General features: G+C 43.0%; 2 protein-coding genes across 3 annotated transcripts; one reads left to right on the plus strand and one right to left on the minus strand.

Annotated features, from left to right (window-relative positions):
* Positions 1-12559: 12559 nt before the first annotated feature.
* Positions 12560-16318, minus strand: tada3l (transcriptional adaptor 3 (NGG1 homolog, yeast)-like). Of its 2 annotated transcripts, none has more exons than XM_084927708.1 (9): positions 16152-16318; positions 15597-15840; positions 15216-15463; positions 14956-15061; positions 14716-14851; positions 14522-14625; positions 14300-14406; positions 13709-13900; positions 12560-13602 (listed from the first exon to the last, which is right to left on the minus strand). In XM_084927708.1, the coding sequence occupies exons 2-9, from the start codon at positions 15804-15806 to the stop codon at positions 13410-13412; spliced, it is 1296 nt and encodes a 431-aa protein (XP_084783834.1). In that variant the 5' UTR covers positions 15807-15840; positions 16152-16318; the 3' UTR covers positions 12560-13409. The 2 variants fall into 2 exon arrangements, with proteins under 2 accessions (XP_084783834.1, XP_084783835.1); XM_084927709.1 differs by lacking the exon at positions 16152-16318 and adding an exon at positions 15941-16143.
* A 366-nt stretch (positions 16319-16684) lies between these two features.
* On the plus strand, positions 16685-19269 carry arpc4l (actin related protein 2/3 complex, subunit 4, like). Its single transcript, XM_084927710.1, has 6 exons — positions 16685-16812; positions 17400-17518; positions 17841-17952; positions 18046-18141; positions 18502-18672; positions 18752-19269. Exons 1-6 carry the CDS (start codon positions 16810-16812, stop codon positions 18755-18757), a joined length of 507 nt encoding a protein of 168 aa, XP_084783836.1. The 5' UTR covers positions 16685-16809; the 3' UTR covers positions 18758-19269.
* The last annotated feature ends 1655 nt before the right edge of the window (positions 19270-20924 follow it).

Here is a 20924-nt window from a genome sequence, read left to right on the forward strand (position 1 = left end):
TATCAAGCAACAACACCACCTTCTCAGCAGAGCTGGGTGTTCCCTTGGACAGTGCACTTTTCTTTCATTCCCTTGCTGAGAGTTTAGTATATAACTTAAATAAAAGGTGTTTGTCAGAAAGTGCTTTGAGGCCCATTATGCTGAGCTGCAAGTAACTGTGTTTTTTTTTTGTTTTGTTTTTTTTTTTTTCTTTCCTGTCTCTGCTAAACAAGGCTGCCTAGCACTGTCTCCCAGCAGCATTTTTTTTTCCCCTGTTTGTGCTTACATCAGCTTCTTTAGGGGATGTGTCACTTCTAAAACCCCGCTAAGCCCGGGAAAACGAAACGCAGGCAGGGTTGTAAGAAACAAAAACACATCATTTTGTTCTCAACCTCAATTTTATCCATGCAACAATGATTTACAATATCATCCTGAGTTCAAGGGATGTTTTTATTTTTTTAGGTGCTATTGTTTTTCATTGAAATCCATTCACACCTTATTCATGCTAGAGCTGTTGCACTTGGACATGTTTACCTTCAAGTTGTTTTTGTATGAGTTTTATTGCATGTAATTATTTGCATACTTCTCTCTCGTGGCTAGGCTTTCTTTTCAAAAGATACACCAAGTTTCTTTTAAATAATGCAGTGTAGTGTCATTCTTCCACCTTCCTGTAGATTAATGAATACAAAACAACTGTAACTGTATTAGGCTGACTGAGGCTGTAAAGAACTGCTAAAATGACTTAACGATGCTAACTCAGCACTGTTAAAATTTAACCCAAGCAAGAATCACAGAGCCACACAAAGTAGTGTAGTCTCTGTACCAAAACGGCCTTCAAGGCCACTCTAAGCTAAAAGGGAATCAATCCCTACAGACATCTGTGTTAAAATACCCAACAGCATTAAAATCCATGTTTAACCTGTTATAAAAAGTGTTGGTCTTTTCATAACACCTGTATAATGGCTCAATGAAGTGTGGCTGCTTTAATTGACAGGTGTGCTGATAATGCTGTAGCCGGTCACTGCTAGGCCTCAGCTTTGGTGGTGCAGCCTGTTCAAGAAGCTTCAGTTTTGATCAGTAGTAGGTGTAGTATTTTATTAGCATCGATTAGCAGGTATGGAGTGGGTTGCATGCATACAGTTCATAGATGCAGTTTGCTGAGCACTTACCCTAGCATGTCACCCTCGCATCTAAATATGGTAAATTATTATAAAGCCAAAACTTGAATGAGGAAGGTTTAAAATGCAGAAATCATGGGTAACATTTAAGTGGTTACATCTATCACTTTTTAAAAAATGGTTAAAAAGCAGGATTTAAAACATTTTTGTGGTCTATGACAAATTTCACACTACATTACAACTCTATGAGAGCTGAGCTTTTCTTATAACTCATTGTTCTAAATATGTTCTGTAACATAGTCTATGGTCCCATCTTACGAGCCAAGCTTGCTAGCATTAGCTGATAACTTAGCACTCCACTGTAGTGTCCAAAAATATGGTCACATATGGCTCTAAAACACAACAAAAAAATCAAAGATGGTAATGGTCGCAAAGCGGTGGTGGTAACATCATAATAACCATTTCCATCTTGCTATTCTACACTTTGTGTTTTAACCGTATTCATCACCTTATCTTTGCAAGTTAGCATAATAGCATTTCAGTTAGCACCAGAGGATGAGCATTTTGTTTTTCACAACACTGGAGCAAGAGTGCTGTCAGGGACTAGAGCATATTTCCCCCACACTGGCTCCCTGTTATATCCAGAATCAAATTTAAAATCCTTCTCATGCAAAGTCTTGAATAATCAGGACCTATTTTGCCTTAAATACCTCATATTAGCGCTTAGACTGCTGGGGGCTTCCTTATCACTCACCTCTTTTTACTTTCTATGTGTTTATACACCACTTTGCATTTAATCATTACTTATGATTATTTTCTGGCTATTTTCCACAGTATGTATTTTGTCTCGTCTTCCTCAACAGGCCACGGCAGATGTCCGTCCCCCCCCGAGCCTGGTTCTGCCGGAGGTTTCTTCCTGATAAAAGAAAGTTTTTCCTTCCCACTCTCACCAAGTGCTTGCTCATAGGGGGTCATCTGATTGTTGGGGTTTTTCTCCCTATTATCCTCGGGTCTTTACCTTATAATATAAAGCATCTTGAAGCAACTGTTAGTGTAATTTGGTGCTTTATTAAAGAATTAAATTGAATTGATGATAGCAAAATAAGTTTGTGTTTAGGAATTGTGTTAAGGATCAAAATGTACTGACAGAGTAAGAAGCCATGCAATGTGTTTAGGACACACTGCAGACGATTCCAACACACAGAACAAGTTGCAGTTTTTATAGCTGCAACATGTCAGAGATTTTTAAACACTTGTGTTGAGCAGAATTATTATATCTGCTGTTGCTGTGTTTACTGGTTGTGACTGTAGTGAGGCAGCTCTGGTCCCACTCGTTTCTCTTTACTTCACTTTGTCACTATTAATCTTTCACTATCTCACCCCCGTCCTTCTGGTTCTGTGTTTGTGAACTCGCTCACACATTTGTTTACTCAACTTTTCTGCTTGTCATTTGTACTCCCCCCCCCCCTCCTAACACCTCCCTGTCTACCTCACTTCAGTGCTAGCAGTTCTGTTTCTCCTCACATGCCGTTTTCCCCTTTTTTTCTCGCCCCTGTTTTCTCTCTCTGCCTTTCTCCTCGTCTGTTCTCATCCTTGCTTATCTTTTTCTCCTCGTCACATTCTTCTTTTGAATTACATGGCAGAAACAGAGCCTGGTGTCAGCTTGACGAACGAGGTCACGGAGGTCCAGCAGACCTCGTTATGCTGAGTCACCACGAGGCCTCTCTGTATGTCTCTCGGCCTGTCTCTCTTTCACATGCACATACAAAATAAAAGGTTCAGTCAAATCTCACTCTCCACTTGCTTCTCGCTCTGCTGTGCCACTCTGACGTCAAGTGATTCCTCAGAAGAGTCATGAAAACAGTCCTATCTTATCATACCCCAGCTCAACTTTAATCACAAACTGCTCGCATCACCATGACTCTCAAATTAGATGCCCATATGAAAAAAAAGAACCTTTCTATAATTCATAAGTCCTATGTGTGTATAGAATAAAATATCAATGGAAGGTGTAACAGCATGATTACTTGCACCTTATTAAAGAAAGGTAAGTGTTGTATTTTATTTAGAAACTATATGACAAGTGTGAGAATCAGGCAGCCCCGATTTGAAAGTTAATGTTTCATAGAGAGTCATAAATTACCCATTTTATGAGCGTGTTATTTAATATTTGGGATATAACCACGAATGAGTATCTGACTGTCTATAGAGCCTCCTGTGCCTGTGATGCTCGTCAGGGCGCAGCCCCGATGGGCCCATCTGGGCCTGGGGAGTGTTGGTGCAGTGGCGTCTGATAGGCTTCAGCTACTATATTTACCCTGCCTCTTATAAGAAAATACCAGACCCAAGAAACCCATCACATGTTCTCTCCTGTGGCCTTTTCCCACATCAACAACACATTGAGATAACATGGACAGGTCTGGAGAGAGTCAGGTTTAAATTAGAAGCAGAGACAGTCAGTAGGTCAGTGAGGGGTGGGGGACGAGTGATCGGTATTAAAGCATTAAAAGGCCAATCAACAGGACAGATGGCTTAAACTGGAGAAGTGGAAAAACATCTCTGGACACTAACTTGTTTAAACAGGGTGTACTGACATTGTTTGTGTTGCACACAAAATGAGAGAACAGAAGCTCATGACAACAGAATCCGATTGAGTGGATGAAGAATCTCCAGTTGGGACACCCGTGCTGTGCGTTAGCCGTATTTGAAGGTGACATTGTCAGAGCACAGTGCATAAAGGATCACTTATCTCAGTAATGTGCTGGAGGTTGTTTTGCTTTTTAACCCAGTTTGCAATAGAAGAAGTGTGAAAGAAAACTAGATGTATGATGCATGAAAAGAAAACAAACAGAAACCAGGAAATGAGAACTAAAAGCATTTCAACTGATTGAAAAGTTGCCAGTAACCTCAAATTGTTCAGATAATTAAGGAAGCATTCAGCCTGCTGAACCTGTAAGACTGCACAGATAGCAGAGGTTTAAAGCAATAGACTTCTATCTTCTAGATATAACAACGTTTTCTTCGAACTTTAAAAATAATATTTGGAACTATAGCTGAACAGCAGTCAGTGTTATACATACATATTGTAACTAAATCCCAAGTTGAGAAGAATCAGCGATCTGAAGTTTACATAAGCTTGGAAATAGCGTTCATACTCTATTTCACTGTGCTTAAGTGATGATACCTGGATAGTGTAAGGTGGTGGGAAGTATGGTAATCTTTGAAAGTCAACAGTGTTTCTGGAAAGTGACTTGGAAAGTGTGCACGCGGGGGCCGTGGTGTCTGTGGCTGATAAAGGCTGAGACATTTGTGGCTCAGTGTGAGTTTTCAGGGCTCTGGCAGAAAGTAGTGCTTATCCAACTGCAGGCCTGCGTCCTATCAGCTGCTTTTGGATGGCTGTACACGCCACTCTCACACCTGCTGATTCTTCTGGCACTTCCACAGAGGTCGGTGATAACGAGATGAGCCACACGAGATGGCCTTATACAGGAGTCAAGCTTGTGCTGAAACTTCTTAAAGTCAAACAGGAGTAAATGATGAGGCAGAAAAAAACATACAGCTGGAAACAGCATGGTCCCCCATTGAAGGGAATTGATTACATTCATGTCATAGTGCTGTGCTGTGCAATCATGAACATGTGGATTGCAGTTTATTACCCTGCATGCATGTGTGTGTGTCTCCTCCTAGTAGTTGTTGCCCTCACTCGCGCTGTCTTCCCTCAGTTCTCAGGCCTGTAATGTGATCTGAGTGTGTCTTACTCAAGAAAGGGCCAAGGGGATACCCATCAGAGCCGATCTGCAATCACAAGCTCAGGCACCCCCCACTCTGCTCTCCCCCTCAACAACAACCACCCCCCGCCCACCCTCAACACATCTCACAACACGAAGCAAGAGGCTGAGGCGCCACAGACGCTTCCAGCCTCACATCCCGTGTCCATTTCACACCACGCCAAACCACCAGTCTATAGAAGCAGACTGGTGCTTCTGGCATGGTGGCATGCACACTCAGGGAAATGTTTTCACTCCCACTGAATGAGGAGCATGCTTTGCAGAGAGTGCCTGTTTGTTCTGTGCCTTTCTGCATGTGAGCACCTAATGTAGCATGGGTAACACCCTTCACGGGGTGAGAGAGAGAGAGAGAGAGAGCAGCGGAGCCGAGCGCCAGAAGACAAGAGAGGAGGTGAACGGGCAAGAAATACTTAAAGTGCTGTGATGGTAATGTGGTAACAAGGTCCGGTCATCACGCCACAAAATAACTACTTGTTTGCTGCATATGTGTGTGCATATATGTATGTGTTTGTAACATGTTTAGCCCCCAGACGGGTAGGGCTGGTGGGGGGAGTGGAGGTGTTGGTTGTGTGCCATATTTCCTTATCTCTGGTCAACATGCTTGTGCTAAGGGAGCAGCGCCTCCACCTCGACCTCAAACCCAGCCTGCCACTGTTGGAGGGCAGAAAAAGGAAGGGAGAGTAAGAAAGAGAAGGGGGTTGAGGTTCTCTACAGCAGGAGCAGCAAATAAAGAGAGAGACAGACAGAGAGAGAGGCCCAGCACCTGACAGCTACTGACAGCTGAGCTTCCTCTCTCAGTGGGGCTTTCGTGACCACAAACTGACACACTCTCTCCCTCTCTCACACACACACACAAAACACAATGATCGATCCACTTTAGCTTTAGACTGTCAGACTGTGCTCCTGACTGTGTGTCAGAAGCACACACACTATGTGTGTGTGTGTGTGTGTGTGTGTGTGTGTAGAGGAGGAGCTCTTATATAACAAGTGTGTGACTGTATGAATGCAATGTTTTTGTGTGCTTGGCTTTCTGCGTATCGGCTCAGACGGTCCCTATGTGTGTAGGTTTAAAGTGTGTCCACCAGTGTCTTCCTGTGTGGTAACAGGCCACAAGAGGCAGGAAGCAACAGGTGTAAAAGAGGAATTAAGAAGAAAAGAAAAAAAAAAACACCACTCCTTCCACCCCCACCCTTCCACCCTGTTTGCCTTTTGACCTTTGCTGTCACTCCTGGCTTACTGTACCAGGGCAGCTGTGAAAATGACCTCTGCCTTAGCAGCGCACAGCGAAAACAAAACATCATACGTATCTCTCTCCTCGTGTCAAAAGTGAACTGTAAGTGTTCTGTTTCTGTGTCTCCCGTCCGCACGAACCAGCACATGACCTGCATCTCACTTGGGTTGTTATTTAATCAAAGGTGGGGGGGTAGGAAGCAGCTGCTGATGTCACACCCAGGACAGGCCATTCCTGATAAGAGCGCTTCAGACAGACAGCAGCAGATATGGCAGTAAATCACATTAGTCACTTGCATCGGTGACACAGCTGTTGAATTTGTTAATTTGTCATAAGGGGAAAGGTCGCGTTTATGTTTGCTGACTGCCGGCTTCATCGTTTGCAAGCGGCGAGGCTTTTTCAAACAGTGGAGAGCTCCAGTTCTATTTTACATTTTAAAAAAACATCCTACCATGTGCAACAGGTGTTTCTTGAAGTTCGGATGGATGGAGTCGTCATTGAAACCGAGAGTTCAAGAAACATTTTAAAGGAATGTTTCTCATTGCCTTATTTTGAACTCTCTGCAATTGCTTCCATGCAGACTGTTAGCAATAAGGCAGGAAACAGGGAGAGGGGTTGGCTCTGCTTTTTCTTTTCTAAAGCCCACTAATTAATATGATTGTAGATGATGTGTGTTGTTCTCCATGGACAGAGCCCCAAAAGGTCAGGCGAGATCTTAGTATAAACTTTATAAAACGCAATGATTCTTAATGAGATCAAAAAAGGGGCATCTTTTGATCGGGGGAAGGGAGATTGTGCTAACATAAGATGAAATATACAACCCGCCCTCTGAGATATTTTTAGCCACGAATTCATCTGTGGTTTCTTTCACAATCTCCTGCACGTGAACCGCCCCCCACCAGTTGCTCATTTCTCCCATCATTTCTTTTTGGTGGTTTCCTCAAACCTCTCCTATTTTAGTATGTTCCACCAAACTTGCCCTCTTGTGTAAAGACAAAAAAAATACCCCTCCAAGTTCCCCGTCCTCTGCCTCATAAAACAACATGGTCCTCTGTGTTTGCGCACACGAGTGTGTGTGTGTTTTCATGCACCGACGGTTATGTTCCCCATCCTGTAGGGAGTGATCTGAGCTCAGTACAGCGAGGAGGATAGCCTGCCTGGATTCACCAGCAGCTCTTTATAAGGACAAGGGGAAAAAGGCCCCGCTGTCTCTAAATTTAGATGGACTTTATTAGGCCTCTTGTCTTGTTTCCCCTGTCCCATCCCCTCCTCCTTTGCTGCTGTTAGAAATCTCTCACCAAAGCCATGTGGGAGGCCAACCCTCCTCTCCATCACAGTGAGGGGAGAGTTTGCCTGATAATGATCTGGGCTGATAATAATCACAGAGCAGAGGAAGCAAAAGAAACATGGGGAGAGGGTGACAAAGCAGCGGTGGGTGGTGACAGAAGCATTTTTCATTGTGTCTCCTTTGCTCCTCAACAACTATCATCGACACTGCCGGTGATGTCCTCTCGCTTAGGGTCTTAGAGGGAGACCCGTAGCAGGAAAGTGGTATGTTTATTTATCCAAGCCCAATAAGGAAGAGTGTGACAATTCTCCAAATCCCACCTCTATAAGAGTGGTTTCCGTATTCCAGAAGCAGTTGCATTAAATCTCTGTGAAAATATGTGCATATTTATCCATACATAGCCCTCTACATACCTCTGCTATCAGGCCTTATCTCCACTGCAAAACATACTTCAAGAGCTTTGAATGCTGTTGTCCACATTTACTGCCAAAGATAAATAGCCTCCTAACAACTCCACACTCTTTCGTTCTTATCTCACTCATAGGTGATTCAAACAAAGAACAGCCAAACACAAATTGTCACAGTGCTTAGGAAACTTCGCTACCAGTGCAGAAGGGAATGAGAGAGATCATGGACCTGTAATGGCTTGAGTCTCTCAGAGGAGAGACTCTGTATGCAGAATTTAGCATCAGCACTTTATCGTGATTTATCTTGTAGGTCTTGGATCTAACAGAAGTTAAACCTCAGCTTATGTCATTTATTCTGATCTAAACCAGATATGCATTTTTTTTTTACATTTCCAAAATACCACAATCACAATCTCTCATATACCCAAACTTAGACTACTCTGATAACAATTCTTCTTGTACACCTAAATAATGAGCAAAGCCCTCTCAGCTTAATGTAAAAGCAGCGAGTCTGTGGTAGACTGCTCGTATACTACAAAATACACCAGAGGAATTACAACAGGGCTGGAAGAAGTAGCCCAAGAATATTTATTTCTACTTCACCAATGAGCAGACAGCCCAGGAGCCTGGACAGGTGGGGATGATCAGGGCAGAAGAGAGCGATTTGCATTTGAGCTGCCAAACTCCGGAGTCACAGAAGAAAGGCATCAACTGCCACGCAAATGGGAAGCAAATGAGATTCAAATCAGGGCGGGTTAAAGGAGTGGCCAAAAAGATGAGAGCATATGAGAGCTTTGTGTACTGGTATGCAGAACTATTTGCAGTGTGCACCATCCAGTCGCTTTTCCTTCTGGCCTTGTGCTAAAAGGCCTTTCCAGTTTTACCACAACAGCACCATCACCAGCAGCAGCAGCACCAGCAGAAGCAGCAGCAGCAGCCCTCTGGGGAAGGACAAACCATGACATCAGAACAGTGGAAGGAGCACTGGAGACAATAGTTCTCTGTGCGGGAGAAGGGCCGAGGCGTGGCCTGGCTGGACAGAGGGTCTTCTCAGTGGACCAGCCAGCCTCAGCAGCTGTCTCAACCTCTGTCTGTATCTCTGTCACACACACAATTTCAATTCAGCATGAAAGCTGACATAGCATTAGGACAAAGAATCAACAGATTTATGTTGAAACCCTCCAGCTCTATGTATCTCTCCTTGTGCTTGTGCGTGCTTGTGTTTGTGTGTGTGTGTGTCAGCCTTTTATGCATGCTCAGTTCCAGCTAAGGAACGCAGGCACGGAGGTGGAGTAGGAGAGCCACAGAGAAAGAAATATGGTTGGTACACAGTGGCAAAACAAAGAGGCAATGGAGAGAACGCCCTCCTCTGATCTGGGGTGATAGTAGCATGGGATAACTGTACGTGTGTGCACATGTAAACACACGTCGCCCCGCACAATGTCTGCTCACATAACAGAAATATATTTATTAAAGTCTATCTGTCTGTTGATGTGCAGCAGATGCATGTCTCGTGCCAAACTTATTTACCCACACCCTCCAGTGGCGGGTCCTCTTCTTCAAACAGCCATAAAACTTTACGGGCCATGGCAGAGAGGAGTGAAGAAGCTCACCACGTAGCTGAATTTCACACGGGGAGAGGGGACTGGAGATGGAGCCTCGCTGATCCAGTGAGCATCGGGGACACACGCACCACCTGGGTTGTCAAAAGGAGTCTAACTAGCCCTTTTTTCCTCTTTTCTTTCTTTCTTTCTTTCTTTCTTTCTTTCTTTCTTTCTTTCTTTCTTTCTTTCTTTCTTTCTTTCTTTCTTTCTTTCTTTTTTAAAAAAAGAGGCTCAATATGTGATGAGCAAACAGAGGACGAGCATCATTGAGCATGTATGAGCAGTGTATTAACACAAAACCCACCTGCCCTTCAGTTTAGGTCTAATGACAACAAATGCAACAAAAGACCTGTGTGATACACCCGGCCTCGAGGGGCCACCACAGCAATCTATTCAGCCTCTCATTCACCTGTGAGGAGGACTCAATAGGTTTGCATGTTATTAAAAGCTTTCATACACAAGGGCTGATGGCATTATGGATCTGCATAGAGGACACTCGCCTAAACTGAGGAGTTTTTAAAATAATGACTGTTTGCACCATTGTTAGAAACTCCAGCTTTCTGAGCATGAGGTGTGTTTTTTAAACAACATGCCAGTTCCTGATTTTATCTTCTGGGTTGTATTAATGTAGATTCAGTAAGTTTCCATTAACGGTCTTGCCGTTACACACAAACACGGAAACACACGAGCAAAACACTCACACAATGTAATAAACAGGCCATTATTGCCACCCTTTTCCCCCCCTGACAGGCTGCTGTTAAATTCGTAATGATTCAGCCGAGTTTTAAGGTGTCGCAAGACAAACCTGCACTGTGGAGCTCAAGGCTATTTAAAATACAAACAAGCAACCTGACTAGATGTAGTTCAAAGCCTGAAATCTGTCATGTCAGCAATGCTTGGGGATCTGACGTCAACCTAAACATGTTGAGAGAAGAGAAGATTTTATCTGTGGGGTTTTCACATGCTTTGTAACAGAGTTTCAACAGAGAGAGTTTCACTGCCTTGATTGTGACTTGACCGACTGACCAAGTTACAGCGGTTTCATCAGGAAATAGCTCTGTGTCATAAGATTGTACAGGCCTCACAGATTAAAAGAGGTAGCTTTACATTAACGAACACTCTCTATTTTTTTTTAGTAGTTTCATTTTAATGAAGGGAGACAGAATATAATCCAGAAAAAACACATTACATAAAAGCTACATTAAAGTTTCAAGTTGATTTGCATGTCATTGAGTGAAATAAGTACTTGATCCCAAAAACATGACCTAATACTTGGTGGAGAAACTCTTGTTGGCAACCACAGCGGTAAGACATTTTTTGTAGTTGTTCATCAGGTTTGCACACATCTCAGGAGGGATTTTAGCTCCGTCCTCTTTACAGAAACTTTCTAAATCCTTTAGGGTTTTTTTTTATTGCTGCTTGGAAACCCAAACCTTCAGCTTCCTCCACAGACTTTCTATAGAGTTGGGGTCTGGAGACTAGCTAAACCACTCAATGACTTTAATGTGCTTCTTCTTTTGCCACGTCTTTGTTGCCTTGGCAGTATGTTTTGGGTCACTTTAATGCTGGAAAACCAAGCCATGACCCATATTTAGTGTTCTGGCCAAGGGAAGGAGGTTCTAGTCCAAGATTTTATGGTATGTGGCCCGGTCTTTTGGCCACTCAGTGCTGTGAAGTCGTCTTGCACCCTTAGCAGAAAAACAGCTCCCATATCATAATGCTTCCACCTCCATGGTGACTGTTGGGATGGTGTTCTTTGGGTCTTTTGGGTTCTCTTCTTCCAAACACGACGGGTTAAGTTGATGCCAAAGAGCTTGAGTTTGGTTTCATATGACCACAGCATTTTCACTGGTAAACTTCAGACAGGCCTGTACATGTTTCTTCATGAGCAGGTGGAACTTGCAAACGCTGCTAAATTGCAGCGTCTGCAAGTTCTATTATGTGTGTTACAGTGGTGTTTTTGGTCACTGCTCCTCCCATGTTGTTCTGTGCTGCTTCACCGCCTTTCTCATGATCCTCTTCGTACCATCAGGCAAAATCTTGCATGAAGCTCCAGATTGAGGTGGATTGATGGTCATTTCATATTTGTTGTATTTCTGAATAATTGCACCAGCAGTTGTCATCTTCTTATTAAGCTGATGGTCAATCGTGTCCCTGATGTCCTTTGACAAATCTTAGGTCTGATTCTGATTTGTCAAAGGACTGAAACTGATTCTCTGTAGGATGAACTGTGTGACCCACAGCTGCACACTGAGCAACAGTCTCTTACTTTATCCCCAAATCCAGATCGGTGAGGATCATAAAGTGAAAGATGGACATATACAATGACCAACAAAGAGACACACACAGTATTGCAATTATATCAACCATGGGCTACTATGTATAGCAAAAGGCACAGACTGCCATCTAGTGGTGCCTCTGGATCCTGTTACTTCCACCTACCCTGCAGGAAATCTGGATTTGCAATGTGCAATGTGGCTTATTAATGAAGATATGTAGCTTTTATGTACAGCAGTTTAAAAATATTTTAAGAATATCCTCCTAACCAGCAAAAAAAAACTGGTGACAAACAGAATAACTTCCAGTCTAAGAGTTGTCTCTTAATTACTACTGCTATTGCTGGAACAATGTGACTGTATTTTATTCTACAGCCCAACAGCCGAATGGAGAAAATATCTTGTTTTCCTTTTAAATGAAGACAATTTTAATCATTCCTTAGAGACCTACATAGAATGGTTCTTCACCGTATTAGAAGTACTTAAGTATGTGATCAGGTAAACCTTTTCCAACCGCTGGATTTCAGCATCAGCAACTGAAAACTGAATATCATGCAGTGAATATATCTTTGAGATACAGAGATGATGGACGTTACCGCCTCTTTAATCGTAATGCACCATGTTATGCTGCTGGGAACAGTTTTCTGTAATCAGAAGCTCACGTTGCTAGATTACAGCATCGGGCTCACCTCTTCTTCTTGGTTTTCGGGCCTTTTTGACATGTTGATCACATTGTTTCTCTCACGTTTGTGTTTTTATTTAATTTTATTCTAATGTATTGTTAATTATGTGGTCAGCATTTTTTTTAACATTGGTTGCTAATAAATAAACTGACTAAGAACATAAAGAAAGCAAAAGCACAAATATCAACAGATGTAACAGTTTTATTGTTTTAATAAGTAGCAATGGTCTATGTCTTTTTTTTGCTCCTGGTGGACCCACTGTTAGCACTGAAGGGAAGAGATGTTGCTGCACACACTGCAGCATCTTGTCTGTTTTTTTAACATATACAAAACCTGTTCTTAAATTGTACTGATGTATTCTTTTCACAGCATTACAATGGCAGATGAAATTTAAAAAAACGTAAAAAAAAATAAAAATGAACCAACAAAAGAAAAATGTTCCAAACAACAGTATAAAAGTCAGTGATGCATGCTGAATGTTACTGATCCGATGATTGCTCTGCTGTACATCACATGGAACAAAAACAACTACAGAAACGTCCCTACCTAAATCATGCAGAGCTGTAATAAACGGTATGTTACATCACTGGCCTCTTTCACATACCTTCCATTTAACTGCTGGAATCTGAACATGTGGCTTCATACATCAGTGAGGAGCCTGCATTGCAACGGTAATGCCACTAGGTCAGGCTGAGCGACACAAGTGAGACTGTTTGCTGCAGAGTTAACATGACTGCATGTGCACAGTGCATATTTGCGAGTTGCTCAGCCCAACCCACTAGAAAATACCATGCAATAACAAGTTATATTCATTTCTATTTACAGTAAGAATAAAGCCATTTTGACCATTTCCAATTCCCAAAAGTCAGCATGGTCTGTGTTCTATCATGAAACTGGCGTGTCCAGATGCCGGCAGGTCAACGGACAGGGATGCCTGAAAGAGGCCTTTGATGCAACTGACAGCTGTTTGAGCTGTGTGTTAGGTTGAAGAGGTTTCTTCCAATATTTTTTTCACCACAGAAACTGTGGTTTCCTCTATCCATCCAGTAATTTGAGAATGCTTTCCCTCTCCTTCAGTGCTTTCCAGGCCTGATCTTTCTCCTTCTTAGTTGGGGTACGTTTCTTCTGCCTGGCTGCCATGATTCGCCGGAACGCCTCCATCACCTCATTGTCAGACACCCTGACTCTCTGCCTTAACTCCTGTTTTCGCATCTCCTCTTTTGCCAACCTGTGAAAAAACAGCAAATCCAGAGTTTCATGTGATCAAAGAACTCTAACACATGTACAGTTTCACTTAGGTGGCAAACAGAACCACTGCTGCTCTCTGTCCTCACCGTAGCAGCTCCTGCTTTCTGGCTCGGTTGTGAGCGGTCAGGGCTTTGAGTTCTGCTTGTCTCTTCTGCAGCTCTGCAAGGACCTCATCCTCAGAGTCTCCTCCCTGGCCAGGTCGCTCCTCGGAGTCCAGCAACCCCTGGGCTACCAGCTCCTCTTTGATTCGAGCCTCCAGGGAGCGCGTATGAGGAACGCTAAAGATGGCAAAGATCATAAGAAATATGCAGATGCAGAGCGGAAAACACCACTAAAACAACCAACGAATATCATCGAGGAAATATATATTAAAAAAATGTTACCACCTTAAATCTAGAACCAATTTTTCCCTTTAAATTTAATGGACAGGAATTAACATCCACGTTTGTGTGTGCAGGCACAGCTGCATGAAAGTAGACAGTAAATTGAGGTACTTTGAAGAATTAGCTGCTGACCTGCCAAAACATCCCAAAAAAGATTGAATGCATTTTGTCTTTTGTTTCATGCTGAGGATACCGAGGTCTGTGTGGATGAGGAGATGTGTTTAAAAATGGCTGCTATTTCAGGAGGTCCTCTCATGTAATACATCAAAAATGTATTTGATGCTGACATTATACCTAAAAGCTTTTCCTTGGCTTCGGGGTGAAGTCCCAGCACCATCGTTAGCATCCTTTCCTGAAATGTCCGGTATAGGGGAATCCTCCATGGGGGATATAATGTTCTCCTGGAAGAAACCATGCTCATGTATATTATTATTTGTATTTTTTTTTAAAAACGCAATGATGCATTATTATAAGCGTTATCAGGGCAAAACCTGGTCACAAAATGATGAGTCTGACCTCTACAAGGGCCTGCAGCAGACGCTGTGTGAGAGGACCAAAGGGACAACCGTCTTCTGGAGAGTCGTGTTGGGATTCTGACTTTTTCAGCAGCGAGTCCACATCTACAGCAAGTGAAGATAAATGTCAGTTTTAAGGTGGAGTTACTAGTTCATGCACAGTCATGTGTAGGCGCAGGTGAGCCTTCCCCTCACCTTTTGCGTCCAATTCAGAAAGCGGCCCTCCCATGACGCTTTTCTTTTTGTCGCTGGCTCGTGCTCCTTCCCTCTGCTCCTCCAGCAGATCCTCCTGAGCCCACCGCTGAGAGTAGTGTTTTCCCAATGCTGGAATCTACCATTAACACAGATCAGCCCCAAACCTCAAAACACTCTTATTCACTGCATTGCATACAGTTATTTGTAACATAATGTTGCGTACATGGCTCTATGTCATACCTTGAAGTAGTCTGCTTCATCCTCTGGTGGTTTAAGAAGCTCCTCCAACAATCGTACTTCTTCATTTGTAATATCTGCACAGTATGGCTCCACTGAGGCCCAGAATCTTAAAAACAGAAATATTACAAGGTAATATAAGAATAAAGTTCTTTTCTTGCTAAAACACACATCTGAGAATAACTTGAAAATTAGAAGGAAAAAAAAAGAAACATCAAAGAGAAAATAAACTAAGCAGATATATTTTGTATGTTGTTGCGGACCTGTTGGGAGCATCATTTTTAGGGTTGCGGGGAATGTCTTGAGGGTCATCTGTAAATTCATACTCTTGTACTTTTGGCTGCAGGTTTTTGGTTTTGGGTCTGCCGGGACCTTGGCCTGGCCCATGACCCCCTTTACCGTCCAATTTCTGCTTCTTTGGTTTGTGGCGAGATGAGGCAGCGGGGTCTGGGTCTTTTCCCAGCTTCAGAAAGCGTTTATCTCCCTTCTTATCTTGCCAGTCTGTAAGGATCTGAGATAAATAGAGAGGAAAAAATTATGGTAGCCTTTAATATAAAAGGCTGCATCTAGATGCTTAGAGATGAAAGCCTTATGGTTAAAAGAAAAGTTACATGAAAGAAGAGAGGTCACCAGCTTGTTCCTACCTGTCTCTGCTCTTCCAGTGCTCGGAGGCGGCGGGTAGCTGACGACAGCAGTGTCTCCAGCTCCAGCTGCAGGGTATCCAGCTCTTCGATGCCGATGCCATCATCCTCTGAGCGGCCCAGCACAGCAGTGTAGCGGGGGCATACCTTGACATGCTCCACGGGCTTAAAGTCGTAGTATTTCAGTGGGGGGCAGTCCTTCAGCTCACTCATGATGTATTGCAGCAAAGACCTGACAGTGATTTTACTGGCATAAGACAAAGTACTCATTAGATTATCAGACTGACATACAATGTGAGTCCAGCTCTGTGCCTGTAGCTCTCACACACAAATTCAGAAACACTTACGTACGGCCGCACGTACAGTCAGGACTGCTTTAAAGAGCGCAGGCTCGCTGGGCCCGAAATGCTGGAGAATACGTTTAAATTCTAACAAGGGTTTCTTTTATATTCATGATTTGCGCACAGACGCTTTAAATGTGGGCGTTTTAAACCCACACCACACAAATATAGCGCACAAATTATAATGTGTGTAATGTTTTAGAGCAGCGATAGTTACCTTCACTGAATGGCGTCCATGATGGGTGAAACCATTGTGGTAAGAGGGGTGTGTGTGAAAATTATTCACCTAAAATGATGTCCCATTTTATATATAATGACGATTCTGAGGAGAAAAAATAAGATAGTTAAATTTTTACAAAACCTAACCAGGCATTTTAAGTCGTAAAAGCAATTTAAAAAGTGGTAAGTCTGAGAATACAGAGTCTGGAGACTTGGCGCTTCATAGAGCCTGTTGAGTAGTCTATCACAATGGTATCATCGGATGATACCAAAAAAAATATAAAAAATATTTGCTGCCAAGCTTTTAATTTGGAAGTTAGACAGTATAGTTTGTGTACGTTAATCTTGATAATTGACATCTAACTATGAAAACCATATAAGGTAAAAATAAAAACTCGTGAGACAACAGCCGTTGTCCCCTCTTCATAGTGCAGAATGGGAACACCCTAGGGTGTGCTCGTTTTATGAAAAATACACTCCACCTGGGCGGAGAAATAAACGCGAACCGTGACATTTACGCTGGGTGGGTAAAAACTATTCATTAGACTAACCCTTGCATCAAAACGAACACACCATAGATTTTCTCGACTATGTAGGATTTACGGAAGAGTCGTCCCAGGCGTGGCTGAGGAACTTCCGTCTTTTACAGCTCAAAAATGGTAAGTCTCCAGCACAACACTCAGCTTTATATTTAATTATTTAGCCAATTACCCCAAGTAACTACTGCCACATTTAATTTAAGATTAGCTAGCTAGCTGTGTGTTCCTTGTAGATGTGGTTTCTGGTTGGCTGCAGCAAAATGAGATTACGGGCATCCTTGATACGGTTTGCAGAAACAGATTGACTGAGCTGTCTTTTCCTCTCGTTTCCTTTTCTGCTCGTTTCTGTGACCTGTAGCTCCACCACAGTTTGCCCTTAAACTGTGGAAAAGCGACGTATATAGCTGGCATAAACACAGTAAATAATTTGGATGAGCTGCAGTGTCGATCACCTGAAGGCATCACATCCTCTTCTGCATTCATATCGCAGAGAGATCTACACGTAGCTACGTAGCATTAGTAGATGCTTGTTCATTCTGCGTGTGATAACAGATAGCTGTCAAGTGAGACTTGCACACGGATTATTGTCATGCGTAGCATTAAATACCAGTCCCTGCTGGGCGATTTACCTTTATTCAACTGGAAGGATCTCATTGCATGTGCCCGAATCCTCCCAAGTATTGACTTTTTATTACTTTTCTCTTCAGACAGCGACTCTGCGCCCCTACTTAAACGCTGTGAGGGCCACCTTGCAGGCAGCCCTATGTCTGGAGAACTTCTCCTCTCAGGTGGTGGAGCGCCACAACAAGCCAGAGGTGGAGGTCAGGTATGTTTAGCAGCACTCAATTGAGTCTCACTGGTTTGTCCCCTGCTGCTTCCCACCCTATGCTTCCTCATGTTTCTCCTGCCCTAAAGATGTGTGTATTATGATCAGCTGCTGGCAGACGAGTTCAGTCATGTGTAAACTTGCATAAGAAAATCAAGGAGGGAAGAAAAATGGCTACAAGCAAGGGCAAGGCTTTAAAGTTGGACTGAAGGGACTTGCCTCAGCTTGTTCGCAGGTGTCCTCCCCGTTCAGTGTTGCGGGGTCTCGAGCATAACGTTGAGTTTTACTGTGTTTAGAAAGACTGTCTTTGCTGTTGTTACAGGAGCAGTAAGGAGCTGCTGCTTCAGCCGGTGGTGATCAGCCGTAATGACAAGGAGAAGGTTCTCATCGAGGGATCCATCAACTCCGTCAGAGTCAGTATTGCTGTCAAGCAGGTCAGTAGAGCTAGCATGGTTTTAACTTTTATTGTGGTTATGACTTTCCAGAATATTCTAACACTCTTTAAAAACTACTATGATTGACTGCAGGCCGATGAGATCGAGAAGATCCTTTGCCACAAGTTTATGCGCTTCATGATGATGAGAGCAGAGAACTTCTTCATTCTGCGGAGGAAGCCAGTAGAGGTAAGAGACAGCGAGTGACAAAAGAGAAATCAGTACTTATTAACAGTATCAGAGGAAGAATACCACGTACAAAACGAGGAAGTGTGGGAGCTTTTTAAATGAGTCATAAAGGTCTTCATGCATGCATGTTTTAGAAACATCATACAGACAGTAAACACCTCAATAAAGAAGATCCAGAAGAGGGTTGGTGCAGCAGGGGAGGATGTTAGGGATGGTGGAGTTGGAGGCAGATGATCCGCTGTGTTGACCCCTAAAGGGAGCAAGCAAAAGAAGGAAACAACATTAAATATCTCAGTATTTACACTAGCTTTAATGCAGTAACACAAATGGTGTATTTTCTTTTTTCCACTCTTATTTTAGGGATATGATATTAGCTTCTTGATTACCAACTTCCACACGGAGCAGATGTACAAACACAAGTTGGTGGACTTTGTCATCCACTTCATGGAGGAGATCGACAAGGAGATCAGTGAGATGAAACTTTCGGTTAATGCCAGGGCCCGTATCGTTGCCGAAGAATTCCTCAAAAATGTAAGTAACTTGTTCGCTTCCTGCAGCGGCTCCGCTTTTGTTATTGCCTCGTGTTAATTTGATTCTCTTGTCTTTACAGTTCTGATGGAAGTGTTAGTGTTTCCCCCGTGCCACCCTGGGAATGTTCCAAGGGCCACTCAGCACAAGAGTGGAGAGTTAAAGGAGTAAGCAGCCGACCCGAGAGGAGAGGAACGTGACCAATCTGGCTTTGATGCCCTTTATTTACCCTTTACACCCGAGTGTCTTCCTGTACTCATGAATATCAATGACTGTACATAATGAAATATTTACAGTTTCATTTTCAGCCACTTAGAACAAATCCCCAAACAAAGGCGGGTCCTTAAAGTATTAATCAAGTTGATAACCATGAGTACAGGAGCACTGAGGCTGTGCTGTTCCAAATAAAACTCAGAAGAATTTTGTATTTTTTTGTGTTCTGTCGCTGTCATTTTAAATTTGTCTCCAAATTTTCTCTGTTCAGGACATACTTGTTTGTGGAAGTGTTAAGTCACACGTAGAAAGAGCTCACTGTAAAGAAACTGCCATCAGTCATGCAAGAAGATACGGAAATATAATAATAAAACTCAGTTGTTTATACCTGTTTGTGTTTGAAAGCTGACGTTTTTGCTGCACTGTTGCTGTTCCTATAAATGGATTTGCTCTGTTTCAGAGGAAGTTGTTCTGAGCCTGCCCTTTAACCACATTTTGCCTTATGCGTAACTGCTGTGCGCCGTTTCAGCTGCCAGGAAGGGGAAGTGCAGGCAGGGTGTGCGTAGCTGCGTCTGACGGTGTTTGTTCACATTCACAACTTAATCCGAATCGTTCGATCCAAATCAAGACTTGAGTGTGCTGTGAAGGAAGCGCCATTTTCACAATAACCTTAAGTATTTCTAAAAAAATTAAATAAATAAAAATCCACTTTAATTTGAGCAGCTGTACTTACTACACGCACACATGCTTCACAAAAGTTGTGACTCGTGGAGGCTGATACTGCCGTCACACGCAGGGAGGAAGAGATTTGTGTTTCTGTCCTGGCTCGAAGAGGACGCAGCAAAATTAACTTTACAATAATGGCAAGATAGCTTTGCAACTTCCTAAGTTTCCATTGTGATACCATGGTTCATGCGTTTGACTGTACAGTACTGTGCATAAGTGTTAAATCACCCCATATTTATATTTTGCTAAGAAAGTAGGAAATGCAGCAATTGATTGGAAGGTATAAACGCACATAGAAATACTTTTTTAAAGGCAGAACAGCTTGTAAGTCAACATTTGATTTGATCACCGTTATTCTTAATCACAGCCTGATGTCTTTTAGGTAAGCTCTCTTGTCATTTCTTTAATGAGTCTTCAGAAATAGTTCTGCAGGCTTCTTGAAGGACATCAAAGATGATCCCACACTGCTCAATGTTGATAATCAGATTATCTTCAGATGGTGTCTGTGAAGGTTCTCAGTCATCCAGGTCATCGTAGTCAAAGGAGCTTGCAAAGAAAAGCGTCTGGACTTCTTTAAGTTACTTGAAGACGTTTCACCTCTCATCCGAGAAGCTTCTTCAGTTCTAAGGTCAAATGGTGGAGAGTCCCAGATATAAACCTAGTGGGAGTATCCCCCCACAGAGGGACAAAAGGACCCCCTGATGATCCTCTAATCGCCTGAGCCAAGGTGTGAAACTGGGTGTGGGTCCCAATCAGCCAGAGTTTCGGGTGTGTTCATTGTGAAACCTGGCCCCACCTTATCATGCGAATTCCTGAGGTCAGATGGCCCAGGATGTGAGTGGGCGTTAAGGCGTCTGGGAAGGGATCTCAAAACTGGATTATAGATGGCAGAGAGTTGGTGTCGTAAACCCCCGCCTCTGTTCAAAGATGGTCGCTCACAGTGGACATAGATGGCTTCTTTCACTCCTCTTTCAAACCATCTGTCCTCTCTGTCCAAAATGTGAACATTGGCATCCTCGAAAGAGTGTCCTTTATCCTTAAGATGCAGATGGACTGCTGAGTCTTGTCCTGTGGAGGTGGCTCTTCTGTGTTGTGCCATGCGCTTGTGAAGTGGCTGTTTGGTCTCTCCAATGTAGAGGTCTGGGCATTCCTCGCTGCACTGTACAGCATACACCACATTGTTAAGTCTGTGTTTTGGCGTTTTGTCTTTCGGGTGAACCAGTTTTTGTCTGAGCGTGTTGCTGGGTCTGAAATGCACCGGGATGTCATGCTTGGAGAAAACTCTCCTAAGTTTTTCTGATACACCGGCTACATAG

This window comes from Perissodus microlepis, chromosome 5 (genome assembly GCF_051167445.1).
Source record: "Perissodus microlepis isolate ML-2025 ecotype Zambia chromosome 5, ASM5116744v1, whole genome shotgun sequence".
NCBI classification, from domain to species: Eukaryota; Metazoa; Chordata; class Actinopteri; order Cichliformes; family Cichlidae; genus Perissodus; species Perissodus microlepis.